The sequence below is a fragment of the Pholcus phalangioides genome, unplaced genomic scaffold (assembly GCF_987345545.1).
Source record: "Pholcus phalangioides strain wild (caught in Gottingen) unplaced genomic scaffold, Ppha-v1.0 ptg000009l_1, whole genome shotgun sequence".
Lineage (NCBI taxonomy): Eukaryota > Metazoa > Arthropoda > Arachnida > Araneae > Pholcidae > Pholcus > Pholcus phalangioides.
Window position 1 is genome coordinate 57,850,824 of NW_028301602.1, and position 26,068 is coordinate 57,876,891.

Below are 26,068 nucleotides of genomic sequence, written 5' to 3' on the forward strand. Positions count from 1 at the left end.
GTTTACATTACGTGAACGAATTTTCTTGTTTCTTCTTTTTTTTGACCAAACGGGACGCATAGTCATCGTACTTGCAAACAGGACTTTTTCGGATATAGTTATCATTGGTTGTTGTCATCAGATATCCGGATGTGATCACATTAGGCGGCGCTGCCTGCATCTTAAGACAATCTTAAAAGACATTTCACTACGGAATGAAAAACCAGAATGTAAAAATTAGATTACATTTTTTATATGTTTATTATGTATTTATCGAAATGAATATTTAGCATGAAGTGTATTCTACGGTCACGTTGACTAAGGAAAAAAAAAAATCAGATTTTCTAGGTTCGGGGTTCCTACAACAGAGAACTGCGAACCATATTATTGATCGATTTCGTCAAATAATCGATGTGATAAATTATGAATCGATTCTTTATTCTCTTCTCTCTCCTGATGTGTAAGGGAGATCGGGAGATAGAATGGGCTCGGTAAGGAAATAACAGGGAGAAAAAAGTACTTTTATGGGGGGAAAGGAGCAGAACACATGAGCAGTATTCGGGATAATTGCAGCGAAGAAAGGAAAGTTCTGTACCCAATTCCACTAGATTCAGGAACGAAAGGAGAGAGAGTTTTCTTCTTTTTTTTTCAACTGGTAGTACGTATGTACTGCTCTTTCTGTCGGAACTGATTTTATCAGTCCACAGAGTTCGGAGAGGGAAGAAAAGATATAAAAGGAATATCAGTCAGAGTCCTATAATCAAAGACGCAATGGAAGTATATTAAATGGTTGAGGCGTCAAACAGTAAATGAAAGAGAAGCCAGGGCTATCTCATTCTCACACAGACACATACACTTGGCAGCTTTTCACACAACCCTCATATTCTTGTGTTCGCCTCTCTTCCCCTTCCCCCCCCCCCCGTTTCCCAAATTACATTGCGGTCAAGGCCGACATCCTTCAGAAACTCCGATGTGAAATCAGGCTGAATAGAGGAATTTCTTTTTATCCCTCCTGAAAAGAATAAAAAAAGGGAGAAGCACATACAAGTATCGATTCAATTTCGATAAGATGAACTTGGTTCGATCCGGTGGCCGATAATGTGCCTAAAATTAAATAATAATAACAATTTTTCTTTTTAAAATCAGAATGATGACAGCAAAAATTATTGAAAATTGATTATTTTGGAAAACTATTTGGAAGGCGATTATTTTGTGATAATCTGGAAGATTTTTATTTTTATTTTTTACAGTTTATTATCTGAATGATATTATAAGAGTGGTATTTCTTCCTAAAGCTTTATTGAATTATTAATGTTGCTACTATTAGAAATATTCTTAAGCATAAATAAAACGTGTAATGTGATGTTGACGCAATGAGTTAATTCATTTGATTTCAAAAATTTCTATGTTTCATTCAAACAGATGCGTCCACATTTCGGATATTGGTCTGGGATACCTGTCGACGATGAACCATTTATGCAGCCTCTACCTCAGGTGGTGCGTCCAGATCCGTGACTATGGCATCAAGCACCTGTGCTGCATGAAAAGTCTTCAAGTTCTATCCCTGGCGGGTAAGGAAAAATCAAGTTTCTTCAAATTTAGAATGCATAAATGCATTTACAAGGATTAGGAAAAAAAAAACAGGTTTCGCTGTTCACATGCACCAAGATGGCAAATGAGGAACTTATTTTCAAAAGGGAACATTTTCCCACATTCACTATATATATAAATTTACAGTGCAAGTAAAAAACGTAATTCTCGGAAATGGGCTGCTTTACAAAAGTGGAAACAGCCCAGCAGGTAACATATAGGAGTGAAGAATATTTAAATACTGTGTTGAAAAGTGAAAATTGAGTGGACTTCAGAAAAGTGAATTAAAAAAGAGAAAAAGAAAAATGGAAATGTTCCCTTTTGAAAATAAGCTCCTCAAATGATTTCCATCAACTTCTCTCCTATCAAAAATAGAATATTTAATAGAATATTTGAATATATAAAACAAGATTGAGCGCATATTTTTTATTCAATTGATTTTTGAAAACACAAAAATGTTCGAGATTTTTGTCCAAGAGTGGACATGTTTCCGCGAAGCAGTTATCTGAAATATTTTGAAAACCATACGCGGATATGGGTTTCTCGAACGGGAGGGGGCAAATCATCTAGGGTATAATTTATAGTGAACGGAGAAAGGACAAATGTTCACTTCCCCCTATGTTCACTGCCTATGCCGGTAACAATTTTTTTTTTTTTACTGGGGTTGACATCCCCCCGTATTCGCCTATCATTGAATACCCAGAAAAATACAGTATCATTCAAATTATCACAAAAAGGACGCAAACCTATAGAATATTGGAAGAGAATATTTAGTGTAATTTCGAAAAAGTCGTTACTTTTTTTTAAAATAATTGTGACCTGTGAGATTCTGTAAACTTTCTTATTTCAAGTATCTGATCACCAGTCATGCTCTAGCTATTTTGTACTATACAGTCATGATAGCATTAATAATAATAACTGAACATACGAAGCTAGTACGAACTGATTCGGTCAGTGAAAGACTTGATTAGACTTAATCAGTAAAGACTTAATTGGCATTGTTGTACCTCTTCAGAATTTAATAAATGTTTGTTGGACTTCCGGATGCACCCATCCTCCGGGAAACGGTTCGAAATCTCCTCTTGGCGATGAGAAGCGGGTTGGTACAGGTCCATCAATGTCAATGTATGGGCATTGACGTTCGATTCCAGTCAAATCAACCGCCGTATGCATCAATCGGCATATGTGCTACAGTTCATAAGATGCTTACGTTTTTTCTGAAAAGGAAAAAAACACGATGCGAACTTTCAATACATTAAATAATAAGTATAGAAATAAATTGCACACTGGGGCTATAAAAATAATTTGGTAGCCGAAACGCGCTTTTTTCGGTTTTGTTTCTTAATACTGTAACTTGATTACGTTATTTGGGATCGTTACGCTTTAAAAGCCCCATCAGAATGCATAGATGGCAGTAAACTCCTCATCATATATATATATCAGTCTTTCTAGAAAGAAATCTCTGCCAAGTGGATTTCCGACCGACAATGCGAAAATAACGCAAGATTGCATGCGTTTATTTTCGGTTACCTGTTCGACTCGCGAACTGAGGCAGGTGATGGCAAGTCTAGAAGCGAAAAAAAAAACCAGATTCCTTCAGGCACGTGTCAACAAGGAAGAAATCACAAACTTGAACTTCAAAGGGCTGAATGCGCGAAAGTCATTCCTGAGTCAGCTGCTGGCAGTAACAAACCCGTGATTCAGAGAAATATCCACAATAGCGGAGCCAATTCGATGAGCTGGCGGCATTTAAGTGCATCTGAATAAAAGGAGCGAGCAGCAAATAAACCCAAACTAGCATTAATCATAGTGATGTGTCAGAACCACCAGAAAATTCAAACTTGTTTCTAAGGTTAAGGTTATCCCCCCCCCCCCCTCCAAAAAAAAAACCAAAAAAAAAACGGAGTAGAGGGAATCCAATTTACAAAAATGTTTAAAAAAAACTTTGGTCAAATCGTCATCACGGGTTTGAGACTACTGTACATGCCCCATAAATATCATGGGATTTTAATTATTTTTTTTTTCCGTAGTGGCTACTGCGAGCATCCAGAAGATACAAACGCCAATGAGAAATCCATGCCCTCCCTATTCCAGTTAAATTATTGGCTTAACCCTAGGGGTTCTTAACATTTTGTGTTTGAAAGGACCAATTGTGTGAATAAGACAAAGACCAGGGACCCTCCACCCCCGTCCCTCTGCGATATAAGATAAAAACCACGGACTCCTTTATAGAATAATATTCATCATATAATAATGTAAAAAAGTAGTTAAATTGTTTTTTCATTGAACTTCACGGTCCCCTATAATCTCTTCAAGTGCCCGTGGACCAGGGGCATCAGAAGTGTTTTAGACCTGCGGGTGCTCGGCTTAAAGCAGGAGTGGTCAACAGCTGACCCGTGAGGTGATTTTGTGAGGCTCTCGACTAGGTTAAGTTACTGTGTGTATGAAATTGATTTCTTTATTATTAAAGCTACCATCAAAACAGAGTGCTGCCCTACGTCGTGTCGCGAACGCTGCTGATTTGCGCTTTGCCTTAAAGTTTGTTATGGGCGTTTTTATCCCATTTCTTTCCGCCACCTCGTTGGACAAGTTACCTTTTCGTGACCTGTATTTGCAGCTGAATGCATATTTGGTAGATAAAAAATAATTGCAGAACAATGTAGAACGAATGCTGTCTGTAGATCTTCAAACTACGGATGTTAATTGAATGTCTGTTTTCTTTTGCAAAAGAAACATTAATTTTTTTATGCATTGCATTCACTATTTGGGAACAAGAAAAACAATGGACATGTAACAGTTTATGAAGAAGTAAAGTTCAGAATAAAATTTTGACTATATCGCCCGTTTTCCCTATTATTACTTATGCGGGATACAAATATGCGAACTTTCTGGGTAATTTTACGGGTGCGGCCCGTGACGCTGCTGATGACCATTACGTTGGCCTTTGAATACTGAGAAGTTGGCCGCCCCTGGCTTAAGAAGGTATCCGACTACGTTGAAAACGTAGTTTTTTATTTTTTATGAAAGTCTTAATTCTTGTGATTTTAAAAACAGGCCTTATTTTGTTTATATCACGCTCAGAACCGAAGTTACATCCACTTTTGTGTTGCTTTTTTACATACAAGTAATACTTTAATAAATAAAAACTTTAAACCGTTTCTACGAAGAACGCTATTTTTAACATTTTACTTGAGTTTGAAACACGATTTCAGAAAATATATTCATTGTATCATTACGAAATTCTATTATAATATTCTGCTATATATTGCCAAGGTTATGAACTAAAATCTAAGGTCAATCACGTATATTTGTCTAATTACAGTGTTTATGGACGAAATGTAAAATCAAATTTCCAAAAATTCACACGTACATCAAAGGATTTAAGCGTAACTAATGAGCCAATCCCTTAAATTTCAGTTCATATCCTGCACCATTACTAGCTGAATTTACTGTGAAAATAACAAAGCATTCTATTCATAGAATTTTTTGCAATGGTGTTTGGAATATTACATGAATTTTTCTTAAAATTTGACATAAAATGACTTTTTCATAGAAGGTGACACAGATAGTACAAAATATATTATTGTTTTCATCATTTTGGGACACTTTCTATCAAAAAAAATGTGATTAAAATTCACTCCAATAAAATTTTAAAGAAAAGTGACAAGAAAGGTAGTTGGATACCTTAAGTGTTAAGTAAAAGACTGATTTATGAATCAATTATGGGGGAAGGGGGATACTCACAACCGTATGGTACAAAATTCTATGGATACTAGTACATAGCTACCGACATCATTGCCGTGAACCCCTAGATGAGAAAAACTCTGGCTTAACCAATTTGAATCCGTATAAGCAGTGCCGTCTTAATGCCTCACAAAAATGAGATCTGGTCGAAATTTTCGAGAAGTTGTTAGGTAGGGCCTCAGAAAAATCAATTGGCCCGGGGGGCCCATGATACTCTTAAGACAGCCCTGCGTATAAGCGGAACAATCCACAAGCGACGATTGCCTCTTGTCACTGAGAGCGGAATAATTGAATAATTCAATTGTACTGCACGTGAAGACCCATTTTCTTATCGGAACTATTTAAAGGAAGGATGCAAATGGTTTATATCCGCCGTGTATAGCCTCCATCCCGCGAGCCAAATCAACACCACATTAAAAATTACATTTGTAGTGTGGTATTGGCCAAATGTGGGCCGTCGAGAGCTTCCATCAAAAGTTGTTCCGGTAGAAACGTATCAATACTCACAACACGATTAATACCTATATAGGCTGATCATATTTCTTTCAAAAAAAAAAAAAATACGGGATATCACCGAAAAAAAGTTTCCAACCAGAGCCTAAAAATTGTCAATGGCAAGTAAAGTTGCCAATTACAGCCAAAAATTATTTAAAAGGTAAGTAAAGTTTCCAACTCTTCCTCAAATTGTAGAAAAATCTGCCAGTCCAAATGTAATTCGCCAAAAAAAAACGTTTATGTTAGGCGAATGTAAGATAAATATATTTATATGGCATGATAATTTGAGTCATAATTATCATACTATAATTTATAAGTGACGAGAATGATCTTAATCCTTCATTTCCGAAAATTCATTTAAGCCTATTATGAAATTAGACATATCCGTGAAATACGGTCATATGGTCACTCTTTAAGCCTATATACAAGTTTCTGACCCGCGAGTGGCAGAAATACCGAACATCTGGCTCGCGGCTGAAAAGCACCCGTTTTAAATAGTATATTACTGAATACAAAATTCGAAATATTAATCCAATAATGAGTTTGAACTTTTGAAACTGAATAACTGCTCTTACATTACAGTATATATGTATGGAATACCAAATTATATATATATAATTCAGACACTTTTTTTTCCCTTTCCATTTTGGTAGGATGCCACCTGGTGACAGCGAGTGGTTTGGCATGTTTGGTACAGCTGCATCATTTACAGGAACTAGAGCTGACCAACTGTCGAGGTGCAACAAGAGAATTATTACTGTATCTACATGAGAACATTCCTAATTGTCTTATTATTGAGTAAGGAACCCCCTCCCCCTTGAGCTTTAATAATTATACCATCTAAACCGTTTGCTCAGCCAATGCATGGAAATGTAAGAGAGAGATAACATTTGTATTATACATATTATGAGATAATAACTGATATGATCAAATAACAAGACTCAAGATAATTACAATTTGAGAATTAAAAAAAAAATCTTCGCTGAATTTCATCATGTACAGGAATTTATGAAAGAAATTAGCCTATAAAGGCAAACTAGCGTAAAAAATATGAAGAATAATATTACATTTGAAAATTTTTTAAAATCTTAAATGAAAATAGATGACAGATGTGAGTATAAAAAATATCATTAATATTTTGTACTATAGAAAAAATTTATTGCTGTTACTGTTGTGCAATGTAATAACTTAGTAATTTATCTAGAGTACAGAAATATTATACGTGTAATATTTCTCTAATAATGAATATTGCAAATATATATATATATATTTACAAAAAATTTGTGATTTAAAATGTCATATATTTATCTTTTTTTATTATAGCAATAAAAGTTGCCTTAAAGAAAGATTCTGACCGTAGTACACATTTTTTTTTATAAAACTGTGCAGATTTAAGTACATTTTACGAAAGCAACATTTATAAAGCTAGTTAATTATTCAAAAGTATACCCAAATAAGAGGTAATGAGTGACACTCCAAATAAATTATCAAATGGACTGATTCGCTTTACATATAACTCCAGTCAAAACCATTCAGCATTCTACAAAAACAATTTTTCAGAACGGGGGAAAACTCATCTAGAGAAAATTTTAAAAGATACTGGGCATTAAGTAGTATATATGATCCCACTTGCAACCAACAAAATATTGTCAATCCTGAACCGAAACATCAATATTAACTTAATCTCTTGTTTTATACTCTTAAGATTTAAAGTATGATACATACTTTTTCCTTGATGATGCACTCGTATAAAAGAAATTGCAATAGAAGTGATTCAGATTAATCAACTTTTTTGCCTAAAAATTCTACTTCACTGAATCAGTCAAATGCATATAAATCAGCAGCTCTTGAATCATATATCCTATTGATATATAGTTAAATATCAACAATTCATTCTTTAAAGTAGAGCCTTGATTATCCAAAGTAATTGAGACGAGCCTAATTCTTTGAATCAAAATTTCCAGATAATTTTGATTATTTCCAGATTATTCAATAGATATATAGGCAATTTTGCCAGTGTTTGCGTAGCAGTGATATTATGACACTATGACAATTCTGTGCTCAGATGGAAAAATGTTACGTCACTTTATAACATTTTGCCATGCAAGTGCAGAATTATAATCTTAGCTTTCCAACTGATTGAAGTTCATGGTGGTGTGTCCATGACAAAAACCAGAAGGAGGGAAATTAAGAGAGACGGCACCTCTCTTCAAGCTGGCCTCGCTGCGTCCAACATGGGCATTTGCCCAGTTTTACCCTGCCAGATTTTGTGCTGAGCAAGAGTGTGTCATCGGGTTTACTACTGCCTGTATGCCCTTAGGGGTGTGTCAGGGGTGTGTTAGTTGATACCAATTATAATTGAGCATACACATTCAACAGATACATAGATAATTTTGTCAGTCTTTGCTTAGCAGTGGTACTGCTTTTTAGCCACATCATTCCAGATGATTTGTTAATTTCTTGCTCCTATAACCAATTAATTTCTCAAAAGCATTGTTGTTTATTTCCATTCCCGAAGTCTTCCCATTTTAATTCCCACCAGTTGGAGAATCTGACTACTGCGATAATTTTCTCAGCGCTTTGGGAAAAAAAATCATCATTGAGGAAACTGAAATCAGTTAACAGAGAGTTATTCATTTATAACAAGGGTCAAATAATCGAGGTTCTACTATATTGGAAAATTTAAAAATAATATTTCATGTAACTGTTTGCTGTTATAAACAAATTTTTGTTTGAATTCTTGAGAGTATTGCAATGCTATTTCAAGTTTTTCGCATATTTTCCATGGATAAAATGTGTACAACTATGCAATTGTATAAAGTGATATAAAAGTACTTTCAATGTATGGTATATAATATATATGAGTATATACATAAATATTGTTATATGTGCAGTCATGAATGTATATAGAAAAAGAATGTAAACCATGTAAATAAAGTTTTTCTTCTGTGTATGAATTATGAATAGAATGTCTTGAAACCCTCTAAAGTTCAGTCACGCTACAACCCAAGTGCTTCAACCTCTGTGCAAAGAGCATTTCACATTCACTCTGTACAGATTTTTAGAGAATTATTTTCAAAATTTTGCACACATTCAATGAAAAACCATTAAAATTAATAAAATTAGTGATTTTATAATTAATCTCATAAATTTACTTTTAATTAGCCTATCGGTTTGATGTGAATGTGCACAGAAAATGACTTCATCAAGGGAAAATTCTGGAATCGGCTTTCATTTTTTAAAATTAGATTATAGTCATTTTATGTATACCCAAACCGTGCAATTTATAGATGATTCTTAATGGCGATTGAATATGCTAGGCCTGGATCCAGGGCAGTATCACGGATCCACAAGAGGGAAGATTTATCATGTAGGTTTGTTGGATATCTAATCCCATATTTTATAGGCCACACAAATGTTTCCATCTGGCTCTTCATAAGGCTGATCAGCTCCTCTGAATCCAAGCTCGGAATGTGCAATGTGTAGAATAATATACAAAAAAAAACTATTCTAAAGTACAGAAGTTTTTTAAAAACAAAGCCAAAAGTGGCTTAGACTTTCCGAATATCATTAACAACAGAATAAAGAACTTATTATTATCAACAGAATAAAGATATATAATATAACTATCCCCTTAACATATGCATACCTACTTACAGATACAGCAGAGAGGCTCGAAATTTCAAATTTGTTCTGGGTAATTCAAGGTTGGGTGTGGTAGCCCAGGTTGTAAAATACATGCCTAAAGTACCAAAGGATGTTTAGAGGTGTCATGAGTTCGATACCCAGCATCCTTGTCAGAAACTTTCCTGGCACGAGGATACAATAGAAATGGTGACATGGTTACAGAAAAAGATTTTTACCTCGGGGAGTCCCATACTGAGGGGTTAGTGCACCAACCCCTCTGTGAGTTTAAAAAAAAGGCTGCTGATCAGAATTGACAATAAATTGTAAGTCCCGGTGTAATTAGCCTTCATGTGTGCAGAAAATGGCCGTGGTGCAACAAAAATTATTTTAAAAAATTATCTGTGATCAAATAATTCACGACATTATTTTCTGAATTTTTCTTCAAAAACCCCATTCCCTCATCATCAAATCAACTTTTTCCCTGTCTCCATCATATGAAGAATGTTGTTCATAATTACATATTACAATGTTGTAACTTACATTAATTTTAAATGTTTTAAATGTTTCACAACATGCCCACACATGACACTTATTTCAAGAAATATAGTGAAAAAAATTTAAAAAAAAAGTAAAAAAAAAAATAAATCTACAGAATTTTCAGGCAGAATTTGCCAAAGCGGTCACAAAAAAAAAATACCATGCTAAAGTAATTTTACTTCTTATTTTAAAATTATTTTTTCAAATTGAAAATACCATCAAAAATCTGTAATGAATCGGATATTTGGAGAATCAATGAATAACATTTAATGGCAATAAATAACAATCAGTATTTATATAAACAACACTTTTTTCTTTTTTTACACACACACATCTTCATTAATACTGTAGGCATCATGTCCACCATGATAACAATCCAAGTCCAGGTTCACTGATAGACCCCTGAAAATTCCAAAAAAAAATAGACACACTTGTTTAATCAATGTCATTATATGACACAAAAAGCTTACCGATCATCAGTTATTTTATTTTGAAAGCAACAGACCTACAAACAGTACAAATGTAATTCAATCATAACACATCACTCATTTCACTTCTGAAATATAGATGGCGGCACTGAAAAATCAAACACAACACTACATGCACACTCAGACTTATCTACACACAGTTACACTTCCAGCACAACTCAGTAGGTAGTAAATCACCCATAGATGGTGATAGACCTGAGTTGTGCTCGGATTGACGGAAAGAAAGTTATTTTATTTTGATCTATGAAATGTCTAATTAGAAAATCTAGGGTGGACAAGAAATCTTAGACTCATTTTACAAAATTAATAACATAAAAATGTGCAGTTTGAAATAAAATACTTATCATGGCTTGGGGTTTTTTTTGATTAATTAAAAAAGTTCAAATTTCACTCATAGATGGCACTGTAAAATAAAAACTACATATCACATAAAATGCAACACAAACAGTGCATAACTAAAATTTGTGAAAATTCACATTACATAAAACTATATAACATCATACTTCAATAAGAGTGTCCTTCTTAGCTTGTGCTACATCCAAACAGGTGAAAGGATACTCATATTGAAATATGATGGTTTTATGTAACTCAAATTACAGTAACACCTCTCTTTTGTGAACACTGGAGGGAAAAAAAATTCTACTGTAAAAGAGGGATGGATGACAGTTAATTAGGGGTTTGAAATACATCTTTTTATAATACAATGGGAAATTATTATTTGGCCATGAAGGAGGGGTGTCCATCAAGAGGGGTTTTACTGTACCATTAATTATGCACTGTTTGTGTTGCATTTTATGTTTTTGTTTAACAGCTCTACCTGCAAGTGAAATTTAAAATTTTTTTAAAATTCACAAAAAAAACTAGGCCCATGGTAAGTATTTTAGTATAAACCGCACACCTTTATGTTGATTTGTAGTGAATTTTCAAAATGTGTCCAGAACTTATCCATCCTGTGTATTTAAATGTTTATTAACCAAATGCACAAAATGATGTAGAATTTGCTAGATGACTACGTGTAGTCGACTTCGAAAAGATGCTCAAGACCTGGCCACAGCACCGAAGTATGGACATAGCGGTAAATCAGGTAATGCGGTAAATCATTAGTAATCCTGCGATAGCATCCGATAGAAGACTGGTTTTTACAGATGGCTCAAAGACTCCGGAAGGAACCGGAAGTGCATTTGTGGTTTTGCAGCAGGATGATTCTAATGAAGTAACTTGGAAGAAAAGGCTTGCAACTGAGAGCAGTGTCTTCCAGGCTGAGGAATATGCAATTCTTTACATGCAGTTCAATGGGCGCAATCCAAACAGCATCCAGTGCTCATATTTTCAGACAGTGCATCAAGTCTGTGAGCAATAAAAAATTCCTGTTCGCCATATTACAATGTCAGAGAGATTCGCTGCATCCTCTGTCGAAATCCAAGAATACGGCTGGCTTGGGTGAAGGCGCACTCTGGAGTAGCTGACACCGAGCAAGCTGACCAACTAGCTAAGGAAGCCACTAATCTTCAAACTCCAGATGAACATCCATGGCCAAGGAGCTTTGGCCAATGCTTATTGAGCGAGGATCTGTTGAAGACGTGGCAATGTAGTTGGAATTCCAATGCGACTAAAGACACCTAAGTCCAAACGACGGGTCCGTTGGCAACATCATGTTTGGCCCAGAAAAAAGATAATAGTGGTTACAGAGCACGGCCCATTTCCGGTATATTTAGAACGGTTTAAGCACTCAACTCACTCTGCTTGTAATTGTGGAGCTTCTGGATCCCTATGGCATTATGCAACTCAGTGTCCAAAGACGGCACAGTTCCACTTTGGTAAGATGCCAGAGTCTCATACCTTAGCCTGGAAGATAAGGACCCTTCATAGTCCTACGAACTTCCGCCGCCTGATAGCTCTTATCAGATTTCTGGAGCAGAACTTGCATAAAATGCACGACAAAACCAGAGGGGCACGCAAACCGAGAAGGGGCACTGACCCAACGTATGTACCATCAAGGGAGTGCTGCAGTCAGGTGAGGTAGTACGACTTGCGGCCCAGATGGAGAGGAGTTACTGATGTCACATACCCGCCCTCACGAGAGTACAGTAATCAGGCGAGGCCATACAACTTGCGGCCTAGAGAACGGCGGACCTATGACTACTGAAGACAGATGCAGACAATTGAAGTGGTGTCGAAGCTTGACAATCTAAAAACATGGATGACTGTGATTTGCTGATCCACTGCGATTCGAAATTTTATATTCATTATTGACAATCATTGGATTTAGATTATTGACAATCATTAGATTTAGATTACTGACAATCATTCAATTAACTGACGATTACTAGATTGTTTATGAGAATGTCATCATACTAAGCCATCATTGTATAATCTTGTTTATGATTTTGATTGCCTATCAGCGTTTGTTGTTTCGATTTTAATTATCTGTTATATGATCTCAGATTGACGATCGTTTCTATATATATTTTATTTTTGTTGCTATTGTCCGAGGACACAATGTTTTGTTGTTTATAATAAAACTTTCTGGACACACCCATCCTTCGGGAACGCCTCGATATCTCTCTGAGATGGGAAGCGGGGTATGTCCGGTCTTCAAAGGTCAAAGAATTTGCACAAAAAACTAAATGCAATCAAACCTCATTAAGACAAACTCGCTTAGTATGAATAAAACATTTTTCATATTGGACATAATGGAATCATTGTTTTGTCAGTTAATGTATGAAATTTAACTAGAGAATGGGTAATTTTCTGATTTTTTTTCAACTTCATCTCAGCAAAGTTCCACTGTATTTATGCAAAATACATTAGAGCACATTCTATGTAGATGGAATTGAAAACATACCGAAAGTGAATATGGGATCTTTTTTTCATCTACATCTTTGTTCTCAGATGCTTCTGGTCCTGCTGGTGATGTATCAAGGAATGTCTCATCAATTACACGAAACCTAAAATACAATATAGATTATTTATTTGTGTGTTTGGACAATTGTGAAAACAATATGAAAATAGTCCATTCATCAACAGAAAAAAAGATTTTGGCACATATTGTGGAAAACAAGGTGAAATTCATTATATTAATTTTTCTGAGTGAAAAAACTTCAGTATATCATATTTGTCAGAGATTCACTGTCACAGCATATCAAAAGACAATTACCCAATTTGCTTCCTTCCTCTAAATTCACAACCTGTCCAGTATCCGCTGGTACTGAAACAGGTCTTTTTCAACTCATTTACTCAACAAGTTATTGTACAAGAGATTATTCTGCACTTGGTCATAAGAGGCACATGTTATTTGTGTATTATTCCAACTTGCAGATGTGAATGGGTTGAAAATATGGCTGCTAATAGATTAAAATCTTTAACTGGTTAATCAAAAAAATTTCAACCAATTAATCAAGTTTTAATTGGAATTAATTTTTGAATGTCAACTATAAAAACGTAGTATATTGGTAACTACATCAAGGGTCTGTCCAGACTTTCTTTGTAGGCTCCTGTTTTTGTGAAAAGGATCATTAATTTTGCAAAAAATTAGTAATTTCGTAGGAAGAAAAATAATCTACTAATCTAATAATAATCTTAATATAATCTTAATAATCTTAACTATAATAATCTTAATTTATCCCAAAAGAAATTGACTGCCAAATTTATGGTTTCATTCATTTGTATTTTATGAAGGGTCTGTTTTTCAGATTCAGAATTTTGTGAAGGTCCAGAAAATGGACCCAAATATTTTGGCTAGACATAATATCAATTTTGATTCTATAAAAAATATATTTTATTCATTTCACGCATCTATTTCCTACATGTGAACAAATATAAAAATAAATTAAGAAATTCTGGCTGTCCACATGAAGCAATTTAAAATGCTGAACATGCCATATCCTTGAATTTCTGAATGCGAATCTCATTGTTTTTCTTAGAAAATTAGTTATTTTAGGTTAGTCATTGATTTTGAAACTACTTTCAATCTTCATACTGTTGTTTGTTTTTCTTAGAAATTGTAGGAAATATCTAAGAGGGGATTTTGGTCCCAATGATCGATTAATCAGACCGGCCCTAATTAAAAATAGTACTGAAGTGGAGGCAAATGGAGAAAAATGCACAATGTTTTTGCTGAGTTGAACATGGTGTTATTTTGAGGGTGCAATTTAAAAAAAAGGGTAAAGGAATCCTCAAGCATTACATGAAAAGCAAAGCACACCATTGCAAACTGCAAAATTGCAATGCAACACGGTATAGCAAAATTGTTTTCATTGCTGACAAACTAGCCTATATCCTCAGTTTCACTTGTGTTTATTTTTTTTCCAAACTTCAATGAATTGATTTGAAATTACAGTGGATCCCATTTAAAAAGTCACTACTTGAAGTATTTTTCATTTACGGAGCTGTATTTTTTTCTTGAGTCCCCACTTTCTTTCCCATATAGAAACAATAAGAAGTTTTCCTGCTCAATACATTTATATTGTGGGGTGCAGACAAAGATATACAAAATGGAATCCATTGTATTTGAGTAAAACAAATAGAGGATAATAATCAACTTTTAAAACTAAATATATTTAAGAAAAGAATCATGGATTGTTGATAAAAATAAGCAATTGCACAATGCAAATATTTGAAATTAAATCATGTTACTGGGAAGATGAATCATTAGGTTGCTGAACACTGGTTTGAATCCTAGTGAGTAGCAAAGGAAGCATAGTTACTGTAGAACTTTGATTAACTCAGGGTAATGCTTCCCAAGTGAACTAAATCCACAGTTAAAGCCAGCATTACACTATGAGTTTTAGGAAAATTTCTTTTATAAAACTATTTGAAAAATGCAACCAATAAGCTTAATTGGTTTGATAATTTTATAAAACTATTAAAATGTAATACTGACCTAAAAGAGATTTCCAAAATTGTGAGAAATAAACATCAGTGCCTATCATAGGTGGATTAGATTTACTTGCAAACAAATTGTGACATCTAGCTACAATGATACACAATAGGCAATGACAAATCCCTCCACAACAAAACCTTTTCAAGTTTTGTTTGGAAATGCCTGTAGTCTAATATTAAATTGCTACCTCTTGATATAATGATAATCCTTCTACAACAATATTCTTTTGTGGTCCACAGACGGAAGTGCTAAAATGAAGAAAAAATTAAGGGAGGTTGAAAGCCATCAGTTGTCCCGTATATACAGGACCCAAGTTTTTATTCAGGGAAGAGAGTGGTGTGTTGCATCGTGTATTCATTAATTATTGCAAGGGATTAGCCCCTTCACCAAAATTTATTGGGGGTCTCAAACAGCCTCAGCCCTGCCCCCCATGTTCTGGCTCCTATGTACATAGAGTATCATTATATTAATATTTCGTTGTAAACACTGAACTTTGATACATAATAGTAAATGTACGATTTATGAGAAATTATTTTTAAATCACCAGTATGACTGGTATCCTTATCAGGCATGCTGCATCAGAAAAATGTACATATGACAAGTTGGTTTTAGTGTGGCCATGTGCCTCAGCTAATCAAGGTTCTACAGTATTTGGAATCAGATAGAAGATCTAGGTTTAATGAATGATCTAGGTTAACAAAATGAATGTTTTGCAACAAAAAAAAACCATATAGGATGGATGTGTTACTGCTACTAACAAATATGCAGCTGTGATAGTTGAGTGGTCATAGTGACGGAATCGAATCGCGAGGATCCGAGTTCAATCTCCCCCCCATCGTCGCCGCGGTGGTAATCGGCTGAAGTTGGTTTTCTGTGGTTCCCAACTTTCTCGCCGAAGAGAGCAACAGGCCTACAACATTACATTCATTCATTACACTTTACTCAATATGAGTTGAGAAAAAAATCATAGTTAAAAAAATTGATTGCAGATGGCAGCACTACACATAATAAGTATTACACAGAAACAAACTTCACAGAAGGTTCACTATACATATACACACATTACAACAGAATATGTACCAATTCGTTAGAAGTTCCGCAGAGGAATATGGACGAGGTGCATGTCTGGTTTAGTAGTAGCTACTAACAAATAATGATAACCAAATAGACAACAGATGAATACAAGAGACAAGTGCATTATTTACCTGATGGGTTCATCTTGGTCCATATAAAGATCATGTTTCTCTCCGCTGTCTTCTGTGGTGTACTCCCATACCCAAAGGTGTTCTTTCTCATCGCTTTAAAAGGGTCAAGGAAAAATTCAAAATATAACAGAAATTCCATTATATATACCAACGTTTCTCAACTGGTGTTCCATGTGCACTTCCCAGGGGTTCCGCTGACTTGAGGAAAATAAAATAAATAAGTAAATTTGATAGATAAATAAAAAAAGAGGCCTACAGGGTTCTGCCATAGAAATTATATACTGAAAAAGACTCTGCAAGTCAAAAAGGGTTGAGACCCACTGATATATACAGTCAGACTCTGATATAACAAACCTTGATTTAACAATTTTTATTTTTTGAAGTCCCTGTGTATATATTTGTACTGTGTTAATCTCAACTCGGATTTCTATTTTCTTTAACTTAATGAATAAAAATGTCAGTTTTATCTGATTAATTAAATATGGGGTTCATCTGTACACACAGTTTTGCACAATTAGTACAAATGTAATAAGGCATTTGAGCATATAAAACTGCATCTATTGAACTTGTAGGCTTCTAACAAGTTAAGATTATTATTTCATCAGTAATCATATTGGAGGCATATCAAGTATAACAGTTGAAGCCTAAATATTTTGATAAAACTTATATTATCTCTAGCCTACATATATTATTATTTTACCTTCTTTTCATAACAATGTTTGTTTACACAGTAATGGTTGTTAACCAGGAGTGCAACCGGAGGTGTCATCTGGGAAATCTCTATAATACAAGTTATTGATTCCATGATGATTTACAGGGGTGCCAGATTATAATTTATAGTTCACTGAGTGTAAGGCCTAATGAAAAGGTTAAGAATTACTAATTTACAGCATGAAAACCATCTTCTTTACGATACCACCAAGTGATCTTGAAAATTCTTTGGCATTAATGAATATTTTAAGTACAAATCAAAATAAAAACAACCAATTCATGCCTAAAAACAAGACCGTCTCTCTACAAACATCAAAATGAACTAGCATAACTAAAAATTTCCCAAATTCCCCCACTATTAGCAGTGATTACGTAGCACAAGATGGAGGCAACCGAAAATAGATTCAAAAAGACTTATAAAAGCTTCTGTTATTTTGTTTTCTCATCTAATGTTGTTAAATTTATCTAAAAAATTATTTGATGTTTTATCTATCATGGGATTATAACAATTTTAGTATACATGCAAATATTAAACGATTTCTTTAATGATTTTCAAAAGAAAAATAGTCTGCCAAAAGGATCCAGCGATTGACTGAAATAGGGATCATAATCTACTATTACTAAACAGTACATGCATCTCATTGCTCTGGGGAATTTCTATGAGTTAATGCATGCCAGAAACAGTTGTAAGCATGCATAGTCCCAATATATTTATGATGTCAGAGTTATGGGTGTTTAGTGTTCACATGCCATCTGTCATTCTTATCAAAATAACAGAGATTTCATTACATGTACTCTCAGACCTCAATATAACAAACCTTGCTTTAACAAATTGTTCTGGAAGTCCCTGTGCATAAGTCCCGTTGCACCAAGGTTGGACAGTTTCTTCCGAAATGGAAGAAATTGCTGAAAAAACCATGGAAAAAACTAGTTTTCCTTCAATAATTTGTCATATAAGTTAGAATTTATGCTTTAGATATAGCAAATGTATATTTTTTATAACATGAAGTGGAAAACACATTATGATTTAAGAACTGACGTATATAAAAAAAGATACAATCTAGATGGATGTTGAAGGGCTTCAGCTGGGATCAAAATATCATCAAAGAAACCAAGGGAAACTGAAACATAAAAGAAAAACAAAGAACCATAATATGGAAGACGACAAAACAATCATAGAGGTAAAATGATGCAACAAAATTAATGGAATCACTACTAGTAAACATAAATTGATACATTAAGTTATTATAAAGATCAAAATTATACATACCATGTACACCATCTCGACTGCAGCTTCTGATTTTCCCCACAATTATCTCATCAATAAACGGACGGAAAACAATGAAACTAAAATGAACTGAAAAACCACACACACACACACAATTACCAAAAAAAGCCCACATATTCATGTGTATTGCTTAACCCGTTAAGCTGCAATAAGAGATCACTATTTTCAGCAGGTGCAAACTAAGGGGTATGGAGTAAAGCTTTACATTGAGAAATCAACTTTACAAAATATCTGGGCTTGTCAGTAATAAAATAAGAGGCTTTTATGAAAATGAGATATCTTTTCAATGCCGCTTAAAGGGTTAATAAGGTATAAAAAGACACACAAGATTATAAAAGGTTTAATTAATTAGCCGATTTTTTCATCACAGTTTGCGATGTAATTGCACATGGGGCAGGGGATTTTTTTCATTCAAAACTATGAGAACTGTTTCCTAATAGAGAAAAAAGTTAAAAGCTCAAATTGCCACAACCAGTGGCACCAGAACTATTGTAACCCACAGCCAAGAAACCCCAGCATTAATTCAGAAATTTAAAAAAAAGAACTACATAAAAAACTACAGATGAGAACACAAAAGTTTCAAAGACTTCCAACATCTTTGCTCACAATTATTGGCAAGATATATAACAATCCTTTTGTCTGTAACATTTATTCTAGGTTTTCTTAAATTCTTTGAGTTTTCGTAAGTCATATTTCCAGAGATTATTAGGCCTATAAGGGTTGGTAATTCTAACGACAAAAAGGTAATTTTTCCAAGAGAATAATACCATTAAGGTATTACACCCAAAGGAATAATGCCAAACCAGAAATTTTTCTGACACCAGTGCAGCACTATTCCAAGATCTATGTCATCTTACTCAGTCTAATAGGTAGCTGGGCAAAGCGGCAATTTTACTGATGCACAACCCCATACTCAAGACCCGGATTTTGAATCCTGCAAACTCTGCAGCCAAAGAAGATACAAACTGAAGAGGTGCGATTTCTTATCACACGCCAAAATATAATTTGCTTACACTTGAAAAATGTCCAGAATCGGTCCTGCCCATATTCAGCCAAATACCAGCCAATTAACATACAGTAAACTCTAGCTAATCTGGCATATATCAGACCAGGGTGTGCAGGGTTACAGAAATTGCCAGAATTGTTCATGCAGTAACATTAAAATTTTGTGCGATGTGCTGGCATCTGAAAGCATGACTCAGTTTCACTTCTCGTCATGCTTTCTGGCATTTTTCTCGAAAAAGAAAAGACTGGCCAACACATTGCTATAAGGGATTATACTATACAACATGAAATTCACTGAGAAAAACAAAACAACGAAATCATGCAAGTAATACCTTTGGTATGCGAACAGCCATCTCCAGGTAACAAATGAGATTCACCTAATTTAGATATTTGAAGCAAAGTGATACACAGTCCAACATTCATCACCACCTAAAAGGTTAAGAGAACAATTTACAATAATTACAAACTAAACGTAGAATCAAATTCATACAAATTATTCTGAGAAGTCATTAAAAGAATCTAATTACACAGAAAAAAAAAAAAGGCTTATAAATTCTGCATTGTGACGCATTACATTTTGCATATGGACAATGAATGTATGTTCATCAGGCAGCAACTAGTGAGAGCAGGCGAGTCTGGTGCCCCTGGCGCTTGACCAAAAGTGGTGTGAAATCAATCCTTTAAATGCTTCTTCTACACAGGTACCAAAATTTCAGTTTGCCCCAGGTGACAAAATATGTAGTTACGGCCCTGATGATCATACCTCATAATGATGGACTGACATAGGTATAGTTGTCTTGAAAAAAATCTTTTGTTTTCATTTGAAGAAGCAACATATACCTAGCAGATGATGAAGTGAATAGCCATCATAGTCATCGTCTCAGAAATATGATGTCCGTAGGGGGTTATATTATCATGCTGCTATGCATATGAAAGGGCAGTTTCAAAAGCTACCATAGGTTTCGAATGAGTCTTTGGTGGTGGAGTGTTGCGATCTAACATAGTGGTTCTCATACTTTCACCATCAGTGGCTCCCTTACTATGACAATGTTTATCCGTGATGGCTCAGTACAGTCTAAGAAAGAACCCCTCCAAAGCACTGAATAGGCAATCATCAATGTTTGAAGTTCACTAAGACGCCTTTGACAAAGATTGGTGACCTCTCTAAGAGAAACAATGCACACTTTGAGAACCGCTGATTTAACCCATTTCTTAACAATGAGTCATTGCTAATTGGAACTTCGGAGACAATTTCTGCATCTGTGAAAATTTAAAGGAAAAATCATAACATTTCACCCACATCTTTTCCTCTGCTTCTCTCCCAACCAGGGATTTCTTTTAAAAGCAGGACGAGTTCTTCAAATTATCGTCAAAAGCATGTTTTTGCCACATAACTTTTCAAGTTTTATTTAGCCAGGTTTTCGTCACTTTTTCCCATGGTTCTGTAGGCCAGTAAATAAAAATGTTCACCAAATTTATTTCTTCATTTTTTTAGAGAAAGGAAAGGGAATCACATTCTTGTCTTCAAATGAGGTATCAAAGTAATATTTCTGGTCATTGTTAAACAAAATTATCTACTCTGTATAGGGTTACCAGATTCAAAAACTGAGAAAGGAGGATGCCTGCACGGGCACTCTTAGTGACATTACTTTCCCAATTTCTACAATTGATGGCGCCACTATGATGACAAAAAAAATCCTTAAGAGCAGTTAGCTAGTATCAGACTACTATTTTCTATGTTTGTGAATGAAAGATGTAACACTCCTCTTCCTCAAGAGTTCAGAGCTTCCCCCTCCCCGGCAAAGTGATTTTTCTGGGGCCCTCTACCTGGCTCGAAATACCTACTACTCAATTTACATACACACTGTGAAGAATTTGACCAGATCTCATTTTCATGAGGCCCCTCGGTATGTAGATATGACACTGCCCTCTCTCCCCACCTCAATGCATGCCAAGGTTATTAGAACAGCATCTGCCCTGCTTGGAGGTAACTTGCGTTTTTAAATCACCAGGACTGGTGATTTCGACAGAGAGTGGTGAAAGGCTGCGAACATGCGTGGGAAAAAACACACACACACAAATCAATGAAGAGACAGCCATATTTTTCAGAGTGGAAAAAGAAAATTCAAGATACCTGTAAAGGAGGACAAAAGGAGGAATTTGCTAAAACATGGGAGGGCACTTCAAATGGCATAAAAAAAAGAGGGCATCTAGTAACTATAAGTCTGTAACTCTTATCCCCCCCCCCCCTGATAGGAATATTTACTTCTTTTTTTACTACAGTTTTAATTTGAAAAAAAGTCATTTCGAAAAAGACAAACCCTGGTAATCTGAACAGGTTCCAGTACCAACCAGTTTGGATTAGCAGAGTTCTAGTGCAATTAGAGATATATAGCAATATGCTTTTACAAACTTTGTTGGCGAGCTTGAGACCGAGTTCCACATGCACAGCATCCTTCAAGTTGACGTTGAACATAGATGGCGAGATTCTCACAATATCTTTCATTTCAACAACGTTGAACATTATGTCTTGACTGTAAACAATAAACAAATCAATAATCAATTTTCCATCGTAACCCCACTATAGCTTACATAATACAAATCTTTATATATATATATATGTAAGTGCCAAAGCTGGAAGTTGGCCATTTCACGAAGTGGCCAGTATAGTTAATCGGTCCAACCCCTCGGGGTAAAGGGCTTATATCCCTCATGGGACAGAGCCTGGGCCACGACTGGTCTTACAGTATAGTTGACCCGGCCAATGTCTGCAATACGGGCTTTCGCCACGCTTTGACCGGCCCCTATATGTCGATCACTAAGATATCGATATTCATATTCCTTTGCTCGTTAGGGTTGCCAATGGTTAGCTATGGCAAATTATGAAATGACCACAATTATCACACAAAAAATAAAAAAAATAAAAAATGCGCCAACTCGGCGATGATCCCGAATCATAAGGGTCGAAATGGGGATCGATATATAGGGGCCGACGAAAGCCCGAATTTCGAATATCTCGAGGCTTTTGCAGAAAAACATATACATAATTATTACTATATTTATTTTATTACATAATTTTATAAACATTATGCTTACATATAAATATAAAAATTAAATTAAAATTAATCCCCTTTGATAGAAGGAGGCCAAAATAAGCTGAAAATACGAACTCTAGGTAGAACTTCGCACGTTTTCTATTTATTTATTGTTTACATTCTTACACTACAAATTTTTTAAAAAAATGTTCTGTAACATTGGCTTTATACCTGCGAATTCAAAAGACACACTCTATTACTGCTGACATCTTTTGGCTAAAAACTGACTCTATGAAGTTTAGTTTCATGTTCTAACCAGAAGATGGCAGCCAAAGTAATATAATTCAGTGATTTGAACACAGCAATAACGCGAAATTGTAGCCTTTCTTCATATTTTCTTAAACCTTAAAACTTTATTTGGTTTATACCTCAATGGATTTGAATGGAAACCGTAGATGAGTTTAGGGCAGGGCTTCTTAACCTTTTTCAGCCGCGATCCAAAATCAACGGCAGCTTCGCGACCCATCGGACTGTTTGGTTTCCGAAATTAGTGAAACCAATGATCCAATAAGTGCATTTATAACAGGACCGTAATTGGTTTAAGGCAGACTTAATCCATCAAGGAAGCCCCTGAGAATCAAGTTTCGCCCGTTATCCATAGTTCAAGAATCACTGATTTTAATGGAATTGTAAGACCCATCTTCGAAGCCCCCCCGCGACCCATAGTTTAAGAATCCCTGGTTTAGGGGATCTCCTACCTTTTAACGTAAAACTACCATTTAACGAAAATTACTCAGTTCATATAAAATGACGAAAACGATTTGAGATCCATTCATAAATTCTTGGGTTATAAATTTTTTTTAATGTTTAAAATTTAATTTTGAATAAGATTGTCTCGATAAAATGTCAATCTTTTTCCATCATTTCATTTGATCATTCTTATCGCACCACGGTCATTTTCTGCACACGATGGCTAATTTGACCGGGACCTACAATTTATTGCCCGTTCCGGCATTTTTTTTTTATACTCACGGAGAGGTTGGTGAGCTAACCCCTGCGGGACTCACTGCGGTACTAATCTTCTTTTGTGGTCATGTTGCCGTTTCTGCTGTACCCCTGTGTCAGGAAAGTTTCTGACAAGGGCGAACAGGGTATCGACATCGCGACACCTCTAAACAGCATCCTTTATTACTTTAGGAGAGTATCTTTTCGACCTGGGCTACCGCGCCCTTCGTCATTTTATGAACTGAACAGTTTCATAGACTAAACTAAACGAATGAGACGTTTCTTTATGGAGAGACAACATCGTTAATATGAGAGATTTGATTAAATTAGACGATCCATCAGAGACGCACCGGTAACGCATTTTCTTGCATGCGTCCGGTCTCACACTTCTACATTGAATGATACCAAATAATAGTACCGCTACATGGCAGGGGTTGCTATGCTATGAACCTACATCTAAAGAGCAGCTGGTATTCCCTAACAGTTTTCTTTATTTTGAATGATTTTTTATTTTATTCAATTGCATTAATGTCATGTTATTTTATTATGCACGAAAGCTGTTTTTAATGCATTTTTGGAAAATTTTTTAGAAAACTAAGTACTGGAGATAGTTTAGTTTAGTTTAGAACCGAGCACGCCCAGGCTCTGTCGCTTTGCGATATAAGCTCATTGATCGTGCCGGAGAAAACTCAAGCCGGCCGGGAAAGCACACCCGGTTCGGACCAACATCCCGCCAACCCCCAAGCAGCACAACCACACACCCAAACCCCCAATCCCCGTGCACTTCACCGCTCGACAAAGTCTGGACAGCATCGCGAGTGCGATTCCCCCTCCGTCCCGACACCCGTGACAAGGCCCCGCCAGCGCGGTCCACAGCGCCCCACCACGCCCCGCGAAGGGAGACCCCCGACCACCCCCTACCATCCCCACCCCCAAGAACTTCTATTGCGGATATGAGAGAATAATTTGTTACAGGACGGGAACATCGCTTCTCATCAAGAAAAACATGGAACGCCTCTCGACAAGGGCCTCAATCGGCGCGTTATTCTTGACTACGTATGAAGTTATTAGTACTGGAGATATGTAAAATTTTGTACTGGCCATAAGCACCTTAACCTAGGGGCTGAGGCCCTTTTTGAGCTTCCAATAAATTTCGTAAAAGGGCTGAGCCCCCCCCCCTAATAATTTCTAAAAAAACAATGCAATGAACCCTCCCTCTCCTACGTATGCTCTGGAGTCCCGTATATACGAAATGATCCCAACTGTCAACCCCCTCCAATGTTTTTTTCATGTAGGCGCTTCTGGTACTGGCGCATAGGATAGCATACACAATCAAATATATGTGGTGAAAATTTGAAATAAATCAATGGATAAATAATATTTTTAATAAAATGCTTCTACATAAGAAAGTTTTTAACCATGTTTAAATGATAGGAGACCTAGGTGGCAACTACCCGCTTTCAGGGTACTTTTTTCAAAAAAAGTAATTTTGGATAAAACCAATATGGTGTAAAATTAAGAAAAATAAGTATTATTTCATGAATATTTTGGTGAAAAAAAAAATTATTGCCAATTTTATGTGTAAAATTAGCATATTTTCAATACTTACTATGCTGGACATTGTACACCAGGGATTGGTAACGTCTAGCCCGGCGGGCCAAGGGGTTCCATCAAGCTCGGTCAAATGCAATTAAAGTCGCCTATCACAGACAAAAATATTGTCTGAGGCAAATAAAGTCGTCAATCAAAGCCCAAATCACTCTCAATGGAAACTAAAGCTGCCAATGACAAATATTAATAATAATTCAAAGGCTAATAAATTTGCTAATTATCGCAAAAATTACTGATAAATCACCAATAGAGAAAATATAGGGGCTACTGTGAGTCAAAATTTTTGGTGAAAATGTAATTCACCAAAAAAAAAACGTATAAAGGAATATGGTCACCCGATATATATTATATACGTTTCTGGCCCGCAAGCAGTAGAAATACCGCATATTTAGCCCGCGGAATGAAAGGTGGTGCACCCTTGTTGTACATTGAAAAGTACTGTTTGTATCACTATGTTAATCACACAGATTATTGCCATATGACAGTTGTGAGAGAAATGAACTACTGAACTAAACTAACTCAATGTGAACTAAAAATTTTAGAATAATACGAAAACAATTTTGAGATTTTTTCAATACACATTTTTCGTAAAAAATATTGATATATTCTCAATTCAAAATCGTGTAAATTAAAAAGTTTCAAACATATCGCTTAGTTTTTAGTTTAGTATCATAGCCAGAGAGCTGCTTAAAATACAGCGTGAAAGTTCCGCAGAAATATTTTGAAAAAAATGCTTGAGAAATCAAGTTTTTTTCGTGAAGTGCAAAACCAAAAAAAGCACATATCTTCAGAATACGCACTCTAAGATTTCATTTTCAGACATAGGCACCTAATTTGAGAATCGGGCCGTGTTAGCAAATTTTTAT

General features: G+C 35.4%; 2 protein-coding genes across 3 annotated transcripts in view; one reads left to right on the forward strand and one right to left on the reverse strand.

Moving 5' to 3' along the window:
* Positions 1-8,763, forward strand: part of LOC149083377 (uncharacterized) — a 50,653-nt gene extending 41,890 nt beyond the window's left edge. The window contains exons 3-4 of the mRNA XM_089236648.1: positions 1,402-1,550; positions 6,462-8,763. Coding sequence (XP_089092774.1) covers positions 1,402-1,550; positions 6,462-6,610 — 298 coding nt within the window. The 3' untranslated portion in view covers positions 6,611-8,763. The remainder of the gene's footprint in view (positions 1-1,401; positions 1,551-6,461) is intronic.
* A 1,452-nt stretch (positions 8,764-10,215) lies between these two features.
* Polr3H (RNA polymerase III subunit H) lies at positions 10,216-22,810 on the reverse strand. Of its 2 annotated transcripts, none has more exons than XM_089236651.1 (8): positions 22,722-22,810; positions 21,965-22,085; positions 19,884-19,980; positions 18,529-18,615; positions 18,316-18,379; positions 16,548-16,640; positions 13,306-13,408; positions 10,216-10,374 (listed from the first exon to the last, which is right to left on the reverse strand). In XM_089236651.1, exons 2-8 carry the CDS (start codon positions 22,073-22,075, stop codon positions 10,327-10,329), a joined length of 603 nt encoding a protein of 200 aa, XP_089092777.1. In that variant the 5' UTR covers positions 22,076-22,085; positions 22,722-22,810; the 3' UTR covers positions 10,216-10,326. The 2 variants fall into 2 exon arrangements, with proteins under 2 accessions (XP_089092777.1, XP_089092776.1); XM_089236650.1 differs by having other exon boundaries at positions 22,648-22,777.
* Between the last annotated feature and the right edge of the window lie 3,258 nt (positions 22,811-26,068).

What these genes read in the sequence shown, in the direction of transcription:
- Polr3H (XM_089236651.1), bottom strand. Translation starts at nt 22,075, where the DNA reads ATGTTCAACGTTGTTGAAATGAAAGATATTGTGAGAATCTCGCCATCT. An exon ending in TGGCTGTTCGCATACCAAAG is followed by an intron (nt 18,616 to 19,883) that starts GTATTACTTGCA and finishes GTGGTTTTTCAG; the next exon opens with TTCATTTTAGTTTCATTGTT. An exon ending in AGATCCCATATTCACTTTCG is followed by an intron (nt 10,375 to 13,305) that starts GTATGTTTTCAA and finishes TGGAATTTTCAG; the next exon opens with GGGTCTATCAGTGAACCTGG.